Source organism: Condylura cristata, unplaced genomic scaffold (assembly GCF_000260355.1).
Source record: "Condylura cristata isolate star-nosed mole 26May11 unplaced genomic scaffold, ConCri1.0 scaffold00006, whole genome shotgun sequence".
NCBI lineage: Eukaryota > Metazoa > Chordata > Mammalia > Eulipotyphla > Talpidae > Condylura > Condylura cristata.
This window is the reverse complement of record NW_004567107.1, coordinates 38429590-38448162: the sequence shown is the minus strand read 5'-3', so window position 1 is coordinate 38448162 and position 18573 is coordinate 38429590. Positions and strand designations below refer to the sequence as shown.

The 18573-nt window shown below is 39.0% G+C and overlaps 1 protein-coding gene across 1 annotated transcript in view; it reads left to right on the top strand.

Moving 5' to 3' along the window:
- Positions 1 to 13: 13 nt before the first annotated feature.
- FAM189A2 (family with sequence similarity 189, member A2) overlaps positions 14 to 18573 on the top strand; it is a 57717-nt gene continuing 39157 nt past the window's right edge. Inside the window, exons 1-2 of the mRNA XM_004677609.2 lie at positions 14 to 168; positions 9818 to 9874. Coding sequence (XP_004677666.2) covers positions 85 to 168; positions 9818 to 9874 — 141 coding nt within the window. The 5' untranslated portion in view covers positions 14 to 84. The remainder of the gene's footprint in view (positions 169 to 9817; positions 9875 to 18573) is intronic.

Below are 18573 nucleotides of genomic sequence, written 5' to 3'. Positions count from 1 at the left end.
GCCGCCGCGGCCCCGGGCTCTGCGCTGCTGCCCGCTCGCCCGCTGTTGTCGCTCGGGCTGCTTCAGCTGATCCTGGGCTGTTGCATGGTGGCTCTCAGCTTCGGGGCGCTGTCTCTGAGCAGCTCCCCTCAAGTGAAGAACTCGTGTCCGTTCTGGGCCGGCTCCTCGGTGAGTGCCACGCGCGCCCCCTTGCCTTGGCAGAGACCACCCGGGGAACTGGGGGCTCCAGTCCTTTCACTGCCCCTTGGTTGCTCCCTCCTCATGGCTGCAATTGGACAACTCTGTCCTTCAGGCCAGTTGAAGTTTTGAAGAGACTGGGGATAAAGGGTTCAGGGGAGAATTGCGTTTACTGACTATTCCTCGAAGGCTACAGACTTACTGCCCCCTACAACAGACTTCCAGTTCTTTGGGAAGTTGGAAGGATGGGGATGGATGTTAGAACAGAAGGGGGAAATAAACTTCTTTCAGCTCTTGAGTTCGCCTGGGCAGAGCAAGGATTTTGCTGTTTTGTCACCGATGCAACAGCAGTGCCAGTGTATTTGGGAGGGGATGCAGACAGGTGGACTGGGCACAGCACTTGTTTTATTTGGCAGTAAGGTTCACGTAACTATGAAATGCATGCTGTAAGGATGGCTCCTCTCTAGTTGGCGATCAGTTCAGGAGATAATGAAGGGTGTGTGTTAACACTCACCAGTACCTGGTCGTTAAAGAGAGCCCTGAGCCTTCCCCTGGGTTCCAGGAGCCACGTAGGCGGGCAGAATTTACTTCTGGAGAGCCTGAACCTGTCATTACGGATGAGCACTTCAAAGTCCCTGGAGGAGGAGGGGACACCTAGCTAGAGATGTCTACTCCACTAAGGCTCTAGCTCCCAGTCCTGCCGTCTCTAGCAGGACCAACTTTTCTGGGGCAAAAGATGCCAGTCCTCCAAGAAATGCTGCTGCCAGCAAGGCTGTGGACGGGTGGCTACTCATCCCTGCCTTAGTAGTTTCACAGTTCCCAAAGCAGGGGTTCCCAGAGCAACCCCATGTCTGGGGTTGACAGACATGGAAATACAGTTTTTTGTGAATTGATTCTAGAAGATTGATATTTCAGTTAAACTACTTTTTTAATTAACTAAACCTAGAAGTCTGCCCTTGCCTATAGTTTAGACTAAGATCCATAAGGACTATATGGTTCATATGTGTAAAAATCGTCCTTTTGAAGTCCACCCATAGCAGGATTCGAGGCCAAATTTTAAGAATTAAGTGAGAACTAAATAAATGCAAAGCAACTGTTTGAATAAGAACATTAAGAACAGTAAATACCTCAAGTCTGACCCGACACTGTGTGCATAAACAAGCCAGTTTGCCTGCCTTCTGTCCTTCTAGGCTGGATGGTCTTACTCTATGTGATATACAGGCTGTGTATTTTGAGTGCTGTTCACAAACTGTGTAAATTGAACCCCACTTTCCTGGCTCTGTCGGTTGGCTCTCTTGCTGACTTCTGTTAGTGCTTTTAAAACTCCTGAGGAAAGGATATTTCCAAGAGCCTGGGAATTCTCCATTTTGCTCCCTGGTCCATCTGTTAGACTAAATTCAGCCAAATGGTGGGTGCCTTTAACTTTTCTAAGCATCATATAAGAAGGGAATCTTACATACATTTTCAGGGATTTGGTCTTTGTAAAATCATAAGCTTTTCTTCTCAAGGATTACTAGTTTAGGATTATTGAAAGCCTTTTTTCACCTTCTAAAGTTAAAACTCCTAATTAGTAAAATGTTTTATTATTGTGATTTATTTATTTTTTATTATTATGATTTAATTCAGATGTAAATACACTTAGGCGTCAGTGAAGCCACATTTGGAGTTGATGAATTATATTTACATCTGACTGTCTACCTCCCTCCCTCCCTACCTACCTACCTTCCTATCTATCAGTCTAATCTATACCAAGCCATCAACCAGAAGATGAGGGTGATTAACCTGGGCCTTCTGGCTAGGCATGTCCCAACAGAGCAGGGGAACAATCAGTTATTTCTAACTAAATTATTTTCTATAGGGTTGTTTTTCATACTTCCTCCAACCCCCAGCTCTATATGCGAACCTATAACTGTTTGATTAATTATTCTTATTTATTTTGCCAGTTTCTGAGCTTGACCTCAGAATTTGTAAATTGTAGCAGAACTAAGAGTTACTGCATTTACGGAACAACTAAATTTGATTTTAAGAGGATGGCATGGTGCCTACCATGATTCTCCTGGCATTTTAGGAAAAGTTCCCATCAGTAGCACATCTTTAGAATTTATGTAAGTAAAAGAGATTTTCTTGGAACTCTGTTATGGAAAATTTTAAATTTATTCAAACATTGTACAATGGACTTTCATATACCCCTCACCCAACTCAAACAATTATTTCATCTGTATCCTTTCCTGGCTCTGCTGCTGGCTCTGTGCATTCTGATAAATCCAGAAAGATGGGTCTTTCCAGCTGGATAGGAATAGATTCTTCATGTTCCTTATTTGTCAGATTATTTTCCCACAATATTTTGAAGCAAATCTCAGATCTCATAGCATTTCACTTGTTATAAATATTTCATTATGTGTATAAATGTAAAAAGAAAATATAAATAGACAGCAGAGTAGTGACCAGGAAGTCTTAAGACTCTCTTGTATACTTTTTTTTGTTTTTAAAGGTTTATTTATTTGTGCATACAGAACTGGGGTGCAGGCCAGAGGCTCAGGGGCGGTGAGAGGCTTCACCAGAGACAGAGTGGGAAACAGACCAGGCAGATCGACGAAGTACACTGCTGAGGGGAGCAGCGGGCGGGTCAGGAGAGGTCTGCCACGCCATGTGGTCACCTCCGGGGCAGGCGGGAATCGAACTCATGAGGAAGTGGCTTTAGATTCTCAGTGCTGTGCTTTTAACCCACTGTGCCACCAGGGAGGGCCTCTCTTGTATACTTTTAACATTCTATTATGAAAGTTGTAGATCTCAACAAAGGCAGAAAGAATAGTATTATGCATTCACACTTACCCATCACCCCACTTCAGTAGTTATTAACACATGGCCACTTTATACTCATACCCACTTCCTTTTTATTATCAGAACTGGATTATTTAAAGGCAAACCCACAGGAACCAGAATCTCAATTATCAAATATTTCAGCATGCATTTCTAAAAGAGGGGTTTAGTAGCACATTGTGTCTAAAGAAAGCTAAATTAATATTTTTATTTAAAAAAGCTTAAAAGTGAGCCCTTCCTTGTGACACAGTGGGTTAAAGCACAGCACTGCAAAGCTAGCCACAGCTGCTACAGCATTAGTTTCATGAGTTTGATCCCTGGCCAGGGAGGCGACCCACATGGCATAACCATGGGCCTCTCCTGACCCACCCGCTACTCCCCTCAGCAGTGTATGTCATTAGTCTGCCTGTTCTGCTCCCCATTCTGACTCTGGTGAATCCTCTCACCACCCCTGCACACCTCTGGACTGTACTCCAGTTCTGTATGCATAAATAAATAAATCTTTAAAAAAAACAAAAAAGCTTAAAATTATTGTGAACTGCAGAAATTTTTTTTTTTAAGTTTTGAGGCGTGATCTGTACTCCATAAAACTCACACATTTAAAGTGTGAAATTCAATGATATTTAGTAAATTGGCAGAATTGTAGGACCATCACCACAATCATTTTAGAAATTTTTTGTCACCTCCAAAAGAAACCCTGTATCCATTAGCAGTCATTCCCCATTTCATCCTGGCCTCCTTGTCCCTAAGCAACCACTGATGAATCTACTTTCTGTCTCAATGGATTTGTTATTCTGGACAGTTCATGTAAATGGCGTCTTATAGTACATGGTCACTTTCACTTTGCATCCTGAGGTAGTCAGGATCATCCACGTTGTGGCACTGGTTGGTCCTTCCCGCTATTTATTGCTGAATGACATTTCACTATAGAGGTAGAACACGTGGTATCTATCAGTCAGAAGTTTTATTGGCCTATGAACTAGGTAGTTGGGTGGCAGTGCCAGCTTAAATCTAAGGTTACTTCAGACCCAACACAGCAGAAGGATATCTTCATGTTTCAGCTCTGAATGACCACAATGCACCTTAGTCTGCGTTATCAACTACAATGGCAATTCTTCTTTTGGTGTCAGTAAAAACATTTACTCATATATTTAATACAAAATTAAGTTCAAGGGGCAAATACAGTCATTTGAAAAGACTGTTTGTTAACCAGGGTATAGTTAAAGAATGTTTTTCTATATATACTTCTGCAAGTGTTTTCACATTGAGCCTGAGATTTTCAGTCTCCTTCTCTTGTATGAACTTGGATGGCATATAGAATCTATTTTAGTGTACATTTAAGAATTTCTAAGTCCTAGAAAGACTCTTTTTACCCTCCTTTATATTCATACTTTCAGTCACTTGGACAGGCAATGTGTTTTGCACCCTGCACTCATTTATTTTCTTCCTGATATCTTTGGTCAATGACTCAGTATATTGCTATACCCATGAGGTCCATGAAGCTAAGAGATTAGCCACTTGGAACAGCAACCTGAAGTTTGGCCCCAGGTGGGTGGCAGAAGAGGGTCTCTATGTGTTAGGATGCCCTGGCTCCTGATTTGGGGGTATGTTTAGTTACTAATAGTTAGATTCCTCTGGGTAAGGCGGAGCCTGCCACCCGTAATTGTGTTAGGTTTATTGAGATAATAAAAGACAGTTGCATTGGTTTTTTGTCTCCTGCATCACAAAATGAAATTCCTGACTTTGCTAACATATATGATCCTTGGGAGCTAATTCAGGCAAATGGTAGAGAATTATTTTTGGTCCTCTGCTCAGAGCCCTAATAGCCTTTAACATGTACATCGTTCATGTCTTTCTGCTTTGTCACTGACCTAAACTCATGGCCACCCTCCCCTTGAGTCCGGGAGTCTTTAGCAAGATTCCATGTCTTTATAAAAAGACTGATTTGGTGATGCTAAAGGCAAATCTTTTTTTTTTTTATTTTAAATTGCGGTGACAGGGCCCTCCCTGGTGGTGCAGTGGGTTAAAGCACAGCACTAAGAAGCTAAAGCCACTTCAGCATGAGTTTGATCCCTGCCCCGGGAGGTGACCCACATGGAAAGGCAAACCTCTCCTGCCCACTGCTCCCCTCAGCAGTGTACTTCGTCAGTCGGCCTATCCTGCTCCCCACTCTGTCTCTGGTGAATCCTCTCACCACCCTTGCACCTCTGGCCTGTACCCCAGCTCTGTATGCATAAATAAATAAATCTTTAAAAAAAATTGCGGTGACAAAATGTAAAAACAAATGCATAGTACAAGGAAGAAATTAATTCTGAACTATTGTGAAGTACCTACAGTAAGATAACAGTAACTAGATTTCTATTATGATCATCAAATACAGCCTAAGTATCTAAGGAATACGTTGAATACAAGTTTTTGTGATAAATTTCATTGATTTTCTTTAGTCCTTTATTTTATATGGCAGCCAAGTCACAGCGATAACTTCTTTAAGCCAGTCATCAAATCTGTCAGTGACTCATCTGTGAAATGGTGAGATGTCTCACTTCAGAAATAACTTTGTGAGGGTGTAGAGAACATATAGAAGAGTACTTAACTGCTAGGTGCAGCATTAGGCCTGGTACACTTGAGAAAGTTTATCATTGTATCTTAAACATCAAGATAATATTTAATTAGAGTAAAGTGAACAGGTCAGGTTTTTTTTTTTTTTGGCGGGGGAGGGGGGAAGGAGACATTCTGATAACCATCGTGTATACATTATAAAATCCAATTGCTTATTTTTTTTTTAATTGCCAGTGTAAAAGCTAAGGGAAAGATAGGTTGTTGAGAGGTTTGATTATTTTGTGCTTGTATATAAGGTTAACATGGGTATTTACAACATAACCTTTTTAAAAAATCTCTTTGTTTAGCTATAGCAACTTTTGACACTTCAGAACATATTTAAGACATATTAATGGATTAGCAAAGAAAAATGGGGTAGTAGAATTAATATACTTTTGATCTTTATTATTTGGTTTGCAAGAAGGAACTTAAGGTACATTAACTATGTATTGTGAGTAACAGTGATTCTTGCCTGGAGTGTTGTGGAATTCTCTTTTGCAGTGTCAAACAAAAAGAAAAGTCTGTTTTTCTTCTTATAAACTGTAAGACATGGTTTATAAGTAAATGAAACCCAATAAATAAATCTCATAGTAGTATAGAGATAGTTTGTAGTTATAAAATAGGTTCTTGCCTCTCATTTAGGCAAGTGGCATCTTGCAATGGATGGAAAGAACACTGATGGAGTTACGTTTAGCTATGTTGTATGGTTAAGCCTAGAAGTAAAAAGTGTATTTAGGCTTACAGAGTTATCTTTGAGAACATTCATCTCCTGTTTTTGATTATTTATTTACTTATTTATAACTTGTTCACTCATTCATTGACTTTTGCTGTATGTTTCTGTGTATCTGGGAGATTTTAGTAATGTTTTGAGTGAATTCTCCCAGATTCAAGCCCTCATGAGATTATCAGTGAATATAAAATACAATTAGACTACAATAGCATTATGGTGTGATGGTGCTATGAGGGACTGCTGGTGAGGGATCCTTTTAATGCATGAAATATGCTGCCCCCTTTCTGTCTCCACTTCCCAGTCCCTTTCCACATTCTTCCGTTCTACCCTTCCTTCAGAGGAAACATATGAGCATCCACTCCCTAAGTCTTGGGCTCTTAAAGGATACATCCCCAACAGCAACACTTTTGTTCTGTACTCTAGAAGCCTTTGACTATCCAGTTCTACTTCCAGTTTTGTTTTCTCAGCACTCAAAGGATTCCCCAAGTGTCTTAGGACTTAATTGGTTTTGATGAGTGGGAAAAATTGAGTAGAAGTAGACTGAGCTTTTGTTGCAGGATTCATGTCTGATGAAGATGTAACTATAATTTCCACCTATAATGGAATGTGGTTTCTTAAAGCACCTTAAAAAAACAAGGGTGGTTTACAAAAGTCCTGTTGGGATTTAATGTGGGCGTGTGCTGAATTTATGAAACAGTTCAAATGAAAACAAAATCTTTAAATACTTTGTCTTCCAATATATAAGTCTTCATTATTTGGGTCTTCATTTAATAGTACTCAATAAGCTTTATATTTGCCTACTGAGCCTTAAGTAGCTTATGTATTTTGAGATTATTGATGTTTCTTATTTGTCAAATATATTTTGTACATATTTTTAAGGCTATCTTACATTTGCTACTGATACATGTACTCTCCCTTCCAAAAAAGTCAAGAAATAACTTAGCTTTTTGTCCCAGATTCACTTCACTTGCAATGACAGTTGTATCTGTCATGATCTAGTTAAAAAATACCCTTTTCAATTTAACAGTCTTGCTCCTGGGACTTTGTTCAACAGAAATAAAAAGGGCTGTTTATTGCAGTGTTGTTTGTGAGGGTTAAAAACAAAACAAAACTGGAAATAATGTGAAAACCATGAATGTGGAAATGACTGAATACATTAGCTACACTATACAATGGAATATTATGTAGCCATTAAATACAGATGAATGAGAGCTATTTTAGCAGACATGGAGAGATTCCCATGAATTTTTTACTGAGAGAGAAAAAGAAGAGGAGAAAAATATCTTCTTTGATCTAACTTTGGAAAAATTATACCCCTTAAATGTATGTGCATATACTTAAATATATCATACATACATACATTTAGACATATAAATGTGTATCTAGTAATAAAAATTTAGAGAAAATTAGGTACATGTGCCAAATTTGTAAATTTAGTCAAGGTGGAGAAGGATGGAATGGTATGCCTGGGAGGAGAAGGTAGGAAGCAGAGGTCAGGCATATAACTATTTAATAATCAAAATAATGTTTTGATGAGAAAAATGTGTTCTAGAAAGCTAAACCACAAAAGGTTGTGTATTAATGGAGACTGGTGACCTAAATATGAAACAGCAATTGATAATTAAAATTTTATTTATATTTTAGTAAATGGGAAGTCTGTTTCCCCCAAGAACTATTAAATTATCAGTTATGTTTTCACAAAAATAGCTTCCATTTCCTCCTCAAAGTCTGGTAAGCAGCAGTGTGGCCAGGCAGGGAGCATGTGTGCACGTACACACCTGTGCAAAAAGCATGCATGTATGTGAGACTTACATGCCACACACATGCACACACATGTGTGCTTGCCCTCATACAGTCTCCAGGCTCGAGCTAGTGCTGGTCGGTGTTCCTGAGGAACTGTTACCACCACAGCGGGGTAAATGTTAGAACAGAAACAGATGGTTTCCTTCACTTACCCTGCTTCAGAGAGGACTGAAGTGAAATAACTTGATCTCCTAGTTTCCAAGTCTCTGCTTGCGAAGTCAATGCAGCCCACATAGCCTCTTGTGTCTCTGCAGAAATTGTTTGGAGTGAGAAAGGATCTGTTGGAGTTTAAGATGATTATAGTGCCCTTGTGGGGACTCCACTGATAGTGAGTTTAAACACTGATGGAATAAGAAGAATCTGTCCTACCTGTCCATGTATGCATTTGGTCCTTGATGGATCCAAGTGGGCAGACTGGCCTTATGCTAGTTTGATGCAGGCAGTGATCTGTTCTCACTCACCGAGAATGGAGAACACTGCAAGCTGGTCATTGAGCTTAGAATTTGAAGTAACACTAAAACCTGTATTGATTTATGGTTATAAACAGTAATTGGTACATTATTAAAGGATTTTGGTAAAAGGTGAACATGAAAGGAAACGCTCATAACTTCCATCAACAGATGCACTTACTACACAAAGGTAAATGTGCTGAAATCGCCCCATTGTGTCCCTGGTCTGAATAATTACTTTGATTATTCTTTCTCAACTGCTAAATGAACTTTGTTATCCAAAGGGCAGGTGCTGGTTTCCAGTTTAGGTTTTGGCATAATGCTTGCCAGTCATGTGACAAGTACTGTATAGTAGATGCTGAGGCAGATAATGGGCAAGATCGATGCACCTCTAATTATGACAACTGAGATTTTCTTCCGGAGTTTAGGTAGTGGGGTTAGTAAAGGCTCCCCGAGGGTCTTGCAGGATTCATAGGAGTCTTTTTGTTTGTTTGTTTTAAAGATTTCTTTATGCACACAGAACTGGGGTACAGGCCAGAGCTGCAGGGTCAGTGAGAGGATACACCAGAGACAGAGTGGGGAGCAGAACAGGCAGATCGACAAAGTACACTGCTGAGGAGAGCAGGGGGTGGGTGACCTCTGGGGCGGGGATCAAACTTGCACCAAAGCTGCTGTAGCCAGCTTGCATTGCTGCATCCTAACCCATTGCACCATCAGGGAGGGTCAGGATGCATAAGAGTCTTAAGTAGCTAGGAACGATGGGAAAATAGGACAAAGAGAAACAAAAACCCAAGATTTTCTAGAGCTCAGCCTGCCCATGGAAGGACAGGTGTACTTAGAAGGAAGGTGTGTGGTAGAAGGGGCAGGGATTTTGAGGAGTTTGCGAATGGCTTGGCCACTCGTGCTTCCTGTATTGCTGACTCTGGCACCAGGTTAGGTGCCACTGGCAGCAGGGAGTTTGGATCCCAAATACTGATTCCTTCTGTAGCTGGAAGGGTAGGCCAAGTTCTGTTTCTGTGTTCTGTGTTCTTGCCTTCAAGGAAAAACATACAAAACATAAAAATGCTTTGGGGGTTTGGATGTGAAGCATAGTCCACAGTGATCTACCAGGGTTAAGTCATCGAGAATATGAAATGTTTGGTTTAGGAGGCTTTGAAATTTCAGCATTTTTAATTTAGAGACTGAGGAGTAGTATATCAGAATCCACCTTCTAGATTTATGATACTGTTTATCCTTGTAGGTGATACTTTCTGGAATCATAGGATTGACAACTTGGAAACGGCCTATGATACTGCTGGTACGTACAGATCCAATAAATTGTTGCTCTTTATAAAGTGTGCCATGTATGAGGTCTGTTGAAATCAACCATTGAAGAAATGCAAAAGCTTCCTTCTTCATTAAAAAAGTTAACAATTAATAAAATGTAAATATTCTCAATAATAAAGTAACATGAAAATTTTGTTCACTTTAGGCTTCTCATATACCATTGATATATATGTGTTTCTTTTGTAGTTCCACAGGCATTCTAAAGATGTAATATAAAAAGCCATTTACTATTGATATATTGATATATACAAAAGGGGAGTGAATAGTGTTACAGATTCCCGGTACCCATCACCCGGCTTCAATCATGATCAGTTCATACCCCCAACTCTCCATTATTCTGTGGATGTGAAGAATTAATCATGAATATATAAATCTTTTGTTATAATGCTTTGCTTATATAACCTCAGAATTTCATTGTCTAGATTGTCTGTGTGATTAACAAACATTGTATTTCATGGTAAGGTAGATATGTTGGTGACTTTTGCCTTTTAATTTATTTAAAACTAGTCATTTTAAGATGTGGTATGTATATACAATGGAATATTACTCAGCAATCAAAAAAAACTCATGCCTTTTGCAGCAACATGGATGGAGCTGGAAGGGATCATGTTTAGTGAAATAATCCAAAAAGAAAAGACAAATACCAGATGGCTTCACTCATAGCAGGAGCATAAAAGACCAGCGGGGTGGGGGTGGGGGGGTAATAGTAATAATGAACAACTATGTACCAGAGCCATTTTATAGAGGTGGAGTGGGGAATGGGATCAAAAATGGGGGTGGGCAGGGGGGAAGGGTACTGGACTGTGGTGATGGCACACAGGTGATTTGGTGATGGGAAGCCCACAGGGATTACAACTGAGATGGAAAAAGGCTTTACAAAATGATGTAAAAATAAACTATAATAATATTAAAAAAATTAAAAAAACCTAATCATTTTAAAGTGTGCAATTCATTGGCAATTAATTTCTTATGCTCATCCTTTGTTTTCATCTGCTATAACATTTTGATTTAGAAAATATGACCAACAGACAACTGCCAGCAGAGTTGCCGGCTATCAGTGATGAGATGGAGAGACACTGACTGGAAGTTAGAATTTTAGAAGTTTCTCTTCTTTTGATTTTTCTCCTATCCAAATTAAACAGGGTTAATTTTCTAATGTCCTTTTGTATGTATTCTTAGTAGTTCTTTTTTATTTTACTGTCTGCTAAGTGATGGGTAATACATACAAAGCTAGCTAAATTCTTAAATACAATGCAAAGGAGCACATTAGCAAATCTTTATCAAAATTATGGGTGCCACATATGGATGGTCTTGAAAAACTGAAAAGTTTTCAGTTCACAGGACAATTTGGGCAGCAGTAAACAAGTCCATCAATTTTTGTTTTTATGACATTCCTTTTATTTTGCCAGACGTAGTGAATTATTGATGAAGCATTTTAATATATTAGGGAGCAGAATAGGAAGAAAATGAAGCTTTGAATGAGCTTTAGAGCATGTGTTACAAGGCTGAAGTTTGTTTTGCAACAATTCTCTACATTTATAATCTCTGTAGAAAAGTTTTAGGTGACATTCAATATTTATGTCAATTGTGTGGTTTTAGGAGTTAACTTTGCCCATTTCCCCCTATTGTGTCAATAGTGAAGTGTTCAGTAGTATATAGCTCAAGTACTTAAGTTAAATTGATATCAGAAAATCTATGATGCTAATTCTGATTTTAAAATTGTGAAAATGGTGAAGAGAATCTTAAGAATACATTCTAGAAAGATATTAAAAAACTCTACTTATTAAGATAGGTTTTTTGAGATCACTTAGAAATGTATTAAGGGAAACAACTTAATGAAAAATGTATCTTTACTACATTGCTTTAAATTTTCTCTTTGTCCTAAAGTTGTAACCAGTGTGTATGCAACTCTTGTGCTATTTTTTCTTCTGTTTAATAGTAAGTTTATCTTAGTTAATTTTGTCTCTATGTACAGTATAATTCTGTCTTATTTCTGTATCAACACCAGTGGTAAACCTGTTGGACATTTGAGCTTCTCTGTTATGAATTATGTATTTAGAAGGTCATTAGAGATTGTCTTGAAATGTTAATTAACATCAGTCTGTAAAGAAGATTAACTGATAGGAATTGTAAGAGGAAAACCTTTTTGAGCATATCGATAGGTCATTTGAGCCTCAGTCAGTATCACAAATGAAGACACCTCAGTTTGAGTGAATCTTAAAATCGTACCATTATAATTTGTACGAATTACTCTTGCTATGTTAAAAAGCAAAATAAATCTTGTGGTGTGATAAGAACAACTGGAGGTATCAGTAGGTTGCACTTAGTCTGAGTCCTTGCTTACCTCCTGAAGAATTATTTCACACTAAACTTATTCTGAGTCTTTTCTGAACAGAGGCTAGCTGATGACACAAAGGTGGCTCTCCCTCTTACCCCACCCATTTAGTGGATGCTTTGGTTTTTCGTTTGTCCCTCTCCCCTCTGTTTCCTGAGTTTCAGGAATTTACCATTAGATGCTTTGGTGTAGAAGGCCATGTGCCATTAGGGTAGCCAGTTTCCTCTCTGTCTTACCGTCTTCTTCACAGCCACTTCTGACTCTGACTAAGCCAGGCTACGCACACAAACCTGAAACCTTCCCATAGCTGTTCGCTAGGCTGCCCCCTTCTTTTCTAGGTTTCAGCTCCCTAGTCACTATTAGAGAGAGGCCTCTGACCACCCTAATTATAGTGGCTCCTCTTCCCAGCCCCTAAACCACATTCAGCACTGAATTTATTGGCTGCATAGTCTGTTAGCCTTTGTGCTTTTGTTTATTACTTATATGTTTGCCCCAGCAGGGAGTCAGTTCTATAAGAACAGGGCTCTTGTCCATTTTCTTTTTCTGTATTCCCAGGGCCACTAAGTTCAATATGCATTTCTTGACTGTGGAGTTAATTTGGCAGCCAATAAGAAATTTAGATCTTGGGTGAGTTCTTAAAGTTTCTCTTTTACAATTTTTCTTAAATTTATCTCACTTGCTTTTGTAGAGTTTTTTATTTATCCCCTTTTAAGTTCAGAATGATTAGGGAGCATTTGGTGACAGAAGTTGTGGGGTGGGAGGGGTAAGTTAGTCTTTTCAGGGCCCTTTGAGAGGCAGGCTGTCCTCATTTTGAGTTGCTGGGTGCTCAGGAGTCTAGAACACTTGAATACTTCCCTTTGACATCATTTATATTTGTGCTTCCTCTTTTGTGATTGCTTCAGTGATTAGATCAAATTTTTGTACTGATTTGAACAAAGAACGGTCAGTTTGACCTACTTTCTTCAAACCCAAGTTTTCATGAAAACTCAGAGTTGGAATCTTTCCTTTACTTGATCTTCTTACAATACTGAGTTGTCTAGAACTAAAATAATAATCTTAAAAGGAGGTATTTTGGTCTATGGCCAGGATTAAATTAAGGCATATGACTGTAATATTCTAGCTGGATATTTTCCATCATGCAAACATTTTCATATTAAAATAATGCTATTATTCCTGCTAGATAACATTCCTTTTTCACTATGATATCATTTTGTAAGGATCTAGAAATCACAGACTAGGCTCTGTATGTGACCTCAAAGATTGTCTTGTCTAGGAACCCCCATTAAAAAATGGAGTTGTCTTTGCAGGATGTTTTTCTGTGTTGGTACATTTGGTAAGAATTGCCACTGTGATGCCCATCCAGGTTTCTGCCTATGATTTTTGTTGCTTATGAAGTGGTAATTTGAGCTATTGTTACTATTTTTTTCCTGTCTGTTTGGAACAGGTGGGATGAATCAGACCTTAATGCTGGTAAAAAGTACAGCTCTGTTCTTCAGCACCAAGATTGAAGGTTCTTTCTCGGTCATGTTCTTAGTTCATTTATATGGCTTATTCTTTTTTTTTTTTTTAAAGATTTATTTGTTTATTCATACAGAACTGGGGTACAGGCCACAGATGCGGAGGGTGAGAGGCTTCACCAGAGACAGAGTGGGGAGCAGAACAGGCAGATCAACAAAGTACACTGCTGAGGGGAGCAGTGGGCAGGTCAGGAGAGGTCTGCCACACTATGTGGTCACCTCCGGGGCAGGCGGGATTCGAACTCATGCTGAAGTGGCTTTAGCTTCTTAGTGCTGTGCTTTAACCCGCTGCGCCACCAGGGAGGGCCTATATGGCTTATTCTTAACTGAGAGTGCTGTTGATTTGCACCGTAGGCCAAGAGTACAAGGGGTTAAAAAAAATTTGACTATAACCAACAGTTTCATATCAGTATTTAGGGGAAGTCTTCATTGTTCAGTGGCTAAAAAATGGTTTATATAAAATACCTAAACATCCCCCTGCCTCATCTAGCAATTAAAGTAGTCTAGCTTGGCAAGATAGTTCTGCTGCATGAAGCCATTTGAAGATCCAGATTTTTTTCCATTTTTTTTCCTTGAAGGGAGAATCATAGAACCCACAGAAATTTTCTCCAAAGAGATTGAAGAGTTACCTTCACCAGCCAGTTAGAAATAGTTATAGGTGGGTAATACTAAGATAGATGGTGGTCATTTTCCTGCTGATATGAAAAACTTGGGAAGTCTGATTGACCTGTGCAGGTTAGGACTCGGTATATTTATGAAGTGAACCCCGAAGCTCTGACTTTGTGAAGTCAGGTGCTTTAAAGCATAATTTATAATTGTCAATAATTTGTAATGAACCTTAGTTGAGAATTCAAGAAGCTTGCATTTTAGTGCTGCTATTGTAACACTAATTATCAGGTGACCTCAGGGGGAAATGTCTTGATTTCTTCATCTGTAAAATGATGTTTTTTTTTTTTTTACCAGAACAATCTTTTAAGAATATTTCTAGCTTTCATATTACAGGTTTCCAGAATCTTCTTTCATTTCTTGCATGGCATTTTAACTTTAGCTGGACATTTTTAACAGACCATTATAAACTGAATAAATACAATTATTTCATTCTTGGTTATTTAAGGTATAAAAATGGATGGTAGTTCTCACTCTTCAAAATTATTAATAATGATGTTTTATGTATATAATACTTAATAATTTACCAGGTTCTTTTATGTGCTTTTTGTCATGTGATTTACATGGCAGGTATAATTCTTATTTTATAGAGAAGAGACCAGTATGTCAGGATTAGTTGGCTTGTCTGGTTCACAAACAGATGAACTATTATTAGAAAGAACTTCGGGTCTTTGACTTCTGGCCCAGAGCTCCATTCATTGTACCATTCCATCGCTTTCTCTGGCAAATTACTAGGTACTTCTCTGGCCAGTAATGGTGTGTGTGAGTAATAAGTAATATAATTTATAATTTATAATATAAATTATTTCCATATTTGTGACTGGCCAATTCCTTTTCAAGTTCTAAAGTGGTAAAAATTTCAGAAATTTTATCTTTGATTCAAAAGATTCAGAGAAAGAAATGAAGAAGGCAACAGAAATTTCAGTTTTGAATCTTCGTCCTGTCACTTTCAGTAACTACGGAAATTATCTACTCAGTTTCCTCATTAGTAGGGACTGTACCCACCCTCAGGATCAGTGAAGAACAAAGACCTCAATGTACATTAAAAATGTAAAATTTAAAATGGGATCTAAGATTCTGAAGCCCATTATTATTTTCATTATCCACCTATAAAATCCCCAGGAGATCTAGTCTCACTTTAGTATGTCATTAAGTAAACCATGGCAGCAAAACATGCAGTTAGGTGTGGTGAAGGTACCCTGGCTGGGTGTGGGCATATCTGTGACTACAGTGGGTTTAGTCCATTGGCAGTAGAGCTCCCACTTTTCTCCTCTGATTACCTGCTGCTCCAAGAAATGGGTAATACTCAGAAATTGAAGCATTCTGGGTGACTCATCTCTTAAGCAGAATGAAGATCTGGGCAGTACATTGCTGTGAAGATTGACCTAAGTCATTTGGATGTATGTTCATTAGCAGGTTCTGTTTGGTAATAGTAGGTAATTGCCAGAGCTTTGAAGTCACCTTCCTGCCAAGTCAGTGGGAGCAATGAGAGTGAGTCTCAGATCAGATTCTGCTCTATATACCATTAGCCAATAGACAAAACAGTTGTTCATGCATAACTTTTCTGCCTGTTTAAAAAGTAGATTAACAGAACAGAGCTTATAGAAGAGTCTGAACATTTTTTAACCTCGAGTTTTTGCTACCTCTTTTCTTGAATATCATCACTACTGAATCTCTGAAATCCTGATTAAGCAAAGATAAATTTATTGCTGTACTGAAAGAACATCTCTTTACCTGTAGTTATCAAAAAGGGTGAGTGGGGCCCTCCCTGGTGGTGCAGTGGATGAAAGCACAGCACTATGAAGTGATCTGCAGCCACTGCAGCACAAGTTTGCTTCCTGGCCAGGGAGCTGACCCACATGGTATGGCAGATCTCTCCTGACCTGCCTGTTGCTCCCCTCAGCACTGTATTTCAGTCAGTCTGCCTGTTCTGCTCCCCACACTGTCTCTGGTGAATCCTTTTACTACCTCCCATCCCTCTGACCTGTACTCCAACTCTTATATGTGTAATAAATAAATCTTTTTTTTTTTTTTTAAAAAGGGTGAATGAAAACAACACATTTATGCACCTAAGGGTGTGATGATGACTTCAGGGCAAATCTTGCAAGATGGGCAATTGGCTGGGTTTAGACAGAACTTATGATATAATAACTTTGGATTGGTGCACCAGTGCAAGAGAGGGTCTGAAAGCAAGATATGATGAGTAAGCTGTTAATTTTGATAAACTCTTTTAGTTGGTTCACTGCCTTACACTTGAGGAGCAAGTAGCTCCAAGAGAAAGTAGCCAAGCTCTCATTACTTGTTCTCATACTGTTTAATATAGAGTCAGAAAAGTATAACTGGTCCCAGAATGGATGAACAAGAAATTATATTGGATTCAATTCTCACCACAAACTCACTTTTAAAATATTCACTGTGCTAATTAAATAAGCTAAATATTTCGTCAGTTAGACAACTCATGTTCTTAGTCACTATGTGAATTTAGCATAGCTGCTTAGGTGTTGTTGCAGTAGAAAGGAAACAGCTTCTGGAGAATGGCCTTTCTCCTCAGTGCCCGCTGACTGTCCTGGAATGTAAGCTCCTGACTGTCCTCAAGGTAGAGCTTAAACCAATTTGTACCTGATGTACACTGGTTGTGCTGAAGTGTTTTGAACTGCATTACAGACACTGTAGTTTGTGACTGTCTGGAAGGGATCATGCAAGGGATCCCTCTGACCAATCCTACATCCAAATTGTCTGGACCCAACAGATCAGTCAGCTTCTGAATATGACTGAAAAACTGCAGGAATATGGATAATTCATAGCAAGAGGAGACACACTTTTGAATTGGGGAGCTCCTGAAATAGATGCATGCTTGTGTGAAAAGTTGCAGAACAATAAGTATGGCACCTTTTATATATCCTAAAAAATCCTTGAAAATCATGCATATATGTTTATATTGTTAAATGGAAAAGCGGTAAAAAGATATACAAGAAGCTGTTTACAGTAATAGCAGTAGCAGCAAGATCTGTTGCATGCACTGTGAATAGAAAAGAGGGAGATGTTGACTCTTTATATGTGGTGGAAAAGTGCATATGTGAAGAAGAGACTGTTTGGTTTTGTTGTGTGGTTGGGTATTGACTGGTATCTGCAGTATTCAAACCATCTTTTTGGGGTTGGTGTATCTGCCTTTACGTGAATTCTTGGTGAAAGACAGGACCTTGCCTCCAGCTATGGAAATTCTAGTGGTCAGACTCTTAAACTTCTGAATGATGGCAGCCATGGTATGAGACCATGACCAGCATTCACTGAAGCCCCTGCTCAGAACTCTGGAGAGAGAGCTGTGATGCAGATAGCCAGGGAAGTTCAGAATGCAGCAGGTAAAAGGGGCAACCAGCTGGTGGCAAAGCTGGCAGGCAGGGACCTTATTTTCTATGGCAAGACCTTGGTAGAGGTCCCAGCACCCAGCTCCCTTTGGCTCCTTCATTGATATCTGAACCTGAGTCCTGTGGATTTTGCGAGCTATCCGATAGCCTTGCAAGGAATTATTTTACGGTTTCAAATCCAGAGTTAGTTTCTCTTGTTCATAACATAATCAAGAGCTCTAGCTGCTGTAGGACTGGGAATTCCTCTTCCCCCTCACATTGCTTTTATACCAGTTTTAAAAAGCTACTTCAAAAATATAGAGATCCATTTAAAAAAATTGGTCATTTATGGTAACTCCATTGAAGAACAAGCCATTTGAGCACAAGTGCTCAAATTGGACTGATTTTGGTGAGTAGTTGGTTCACATAGCAAGAGATGGTTTAAAGAGTTTGGCAATCTAGGGTGTCAGGATGTTTGGGTGGAATTGACTTTTACTAATTATAATTTTTCAACAATAATACCACAGGGTTATCTGTGGAGTTCATTAATAGAAAGAAAAGAATAGTTATGTTATATTAGCAGGTATTTTGCTTAGTGATAGAGGGTAAAAAGTATAGACTGGTGTCAGATCTGGGTGTCACCAAGGTCCCTTAAGTAGTTAATATAATTTAGAGGGCCATGCTTCACCTTTCTAAGACCATTTCTCATTTATCTTATATTTCTATCTATAACGCATATTTCTTTATGATTCATATTCTCAGCAAACTGAGGCAAAACAGTGAAGGATCCTAGGAATTGCAATTCAGG